This window comes from Penaeus monodon, chromosome 27, assembly GCF_015228065.2.
Source record: "Penaeus monodon isolate SGIC_2016 chromosome 27, NSTDA_Pmon_1, whole genome shotgun sequence".
NCBI lineage: Eukaryota > Metazoa > Arthropoda > Malacostraca > Decapoda > Penaeidae > Penaeus > Penaeus monodon.
This window is the reverse complement of record NC_051412.1, coordinates 24246302-24246918: the sequence shown is the minus strand read 5'-3', so window position 1 is coordinate 24246918 and position 617 is coordinate 24246302. Positions and strand designations below refer to the sequence as shown.

The window sequence follows — 617 nt, the reverse complement described above, 5'->3', positions numbered from 1 at the left end:
CAATGACACAACAGACATTGTTGTTTCAATATATTTCTTAAATCGATAATCAGTTATCAATTAATACTACCAACATTGTCTTTTCATAATATCTACCAACCCTCTCAATTGTTAATTAATTCACAGTTTCCCCGCTAGAGTGAGTTAGTGTAGATGCTTTCTCCAACAGATGCACAACTGCCTGGTTCTCCACGCCCGCGGTTACGCCTCCAGCCAGGATTTCTACGAGATAAAGGCAGCCTCTAACAGCCCTGTCATTTTATCAAGGAGTAAGGTAGATCTGGGAGGATGTTTACATTTTATCTCGTCTTCAACACGTGTGGTGGAAAGAAACTGATGATATGATAATGCGGTGTGTTTATGTTAGTATACAAGGTACAAGTCGGCCTCTTGCTATTCGTCGCCGGTATGCGCCAGGAAAGTTGGACTAGTTGTGTGTCGCGTGAGTAGGCCAAAATTTTCGGTGGTCAGGTAGAGAGGCCATTGACGGCGACACATGATTAATGATATAATGACTGAAGGCAGAAGTCGGGATAAAGTCTGCTATTATTTGCCGTCAGCTTTTGTTGACCAAAAAGTAGGCCGGAGTCAGCACCTGTTGGCAACGGTTCTCGACC

General features: G+C 43.4%; 1 protein-coding gene across 1 annotated transcript in view; it reads left to right on the top strand.

Annotated features, from left to right (window-relative positions):
* The window catches only part of LOC119590700, a 3175-nt gene that overhangs the window by 577 nt on the left and 1981 nt on the right, over positions 1–617 (top strand). The window contains 1 exon segment of the mRNA XM_037939387.1: positions 170–274. Within this exon segment, the coding sequence (XP_037795315.1) occupies positions 170–274 (105 nt within the window).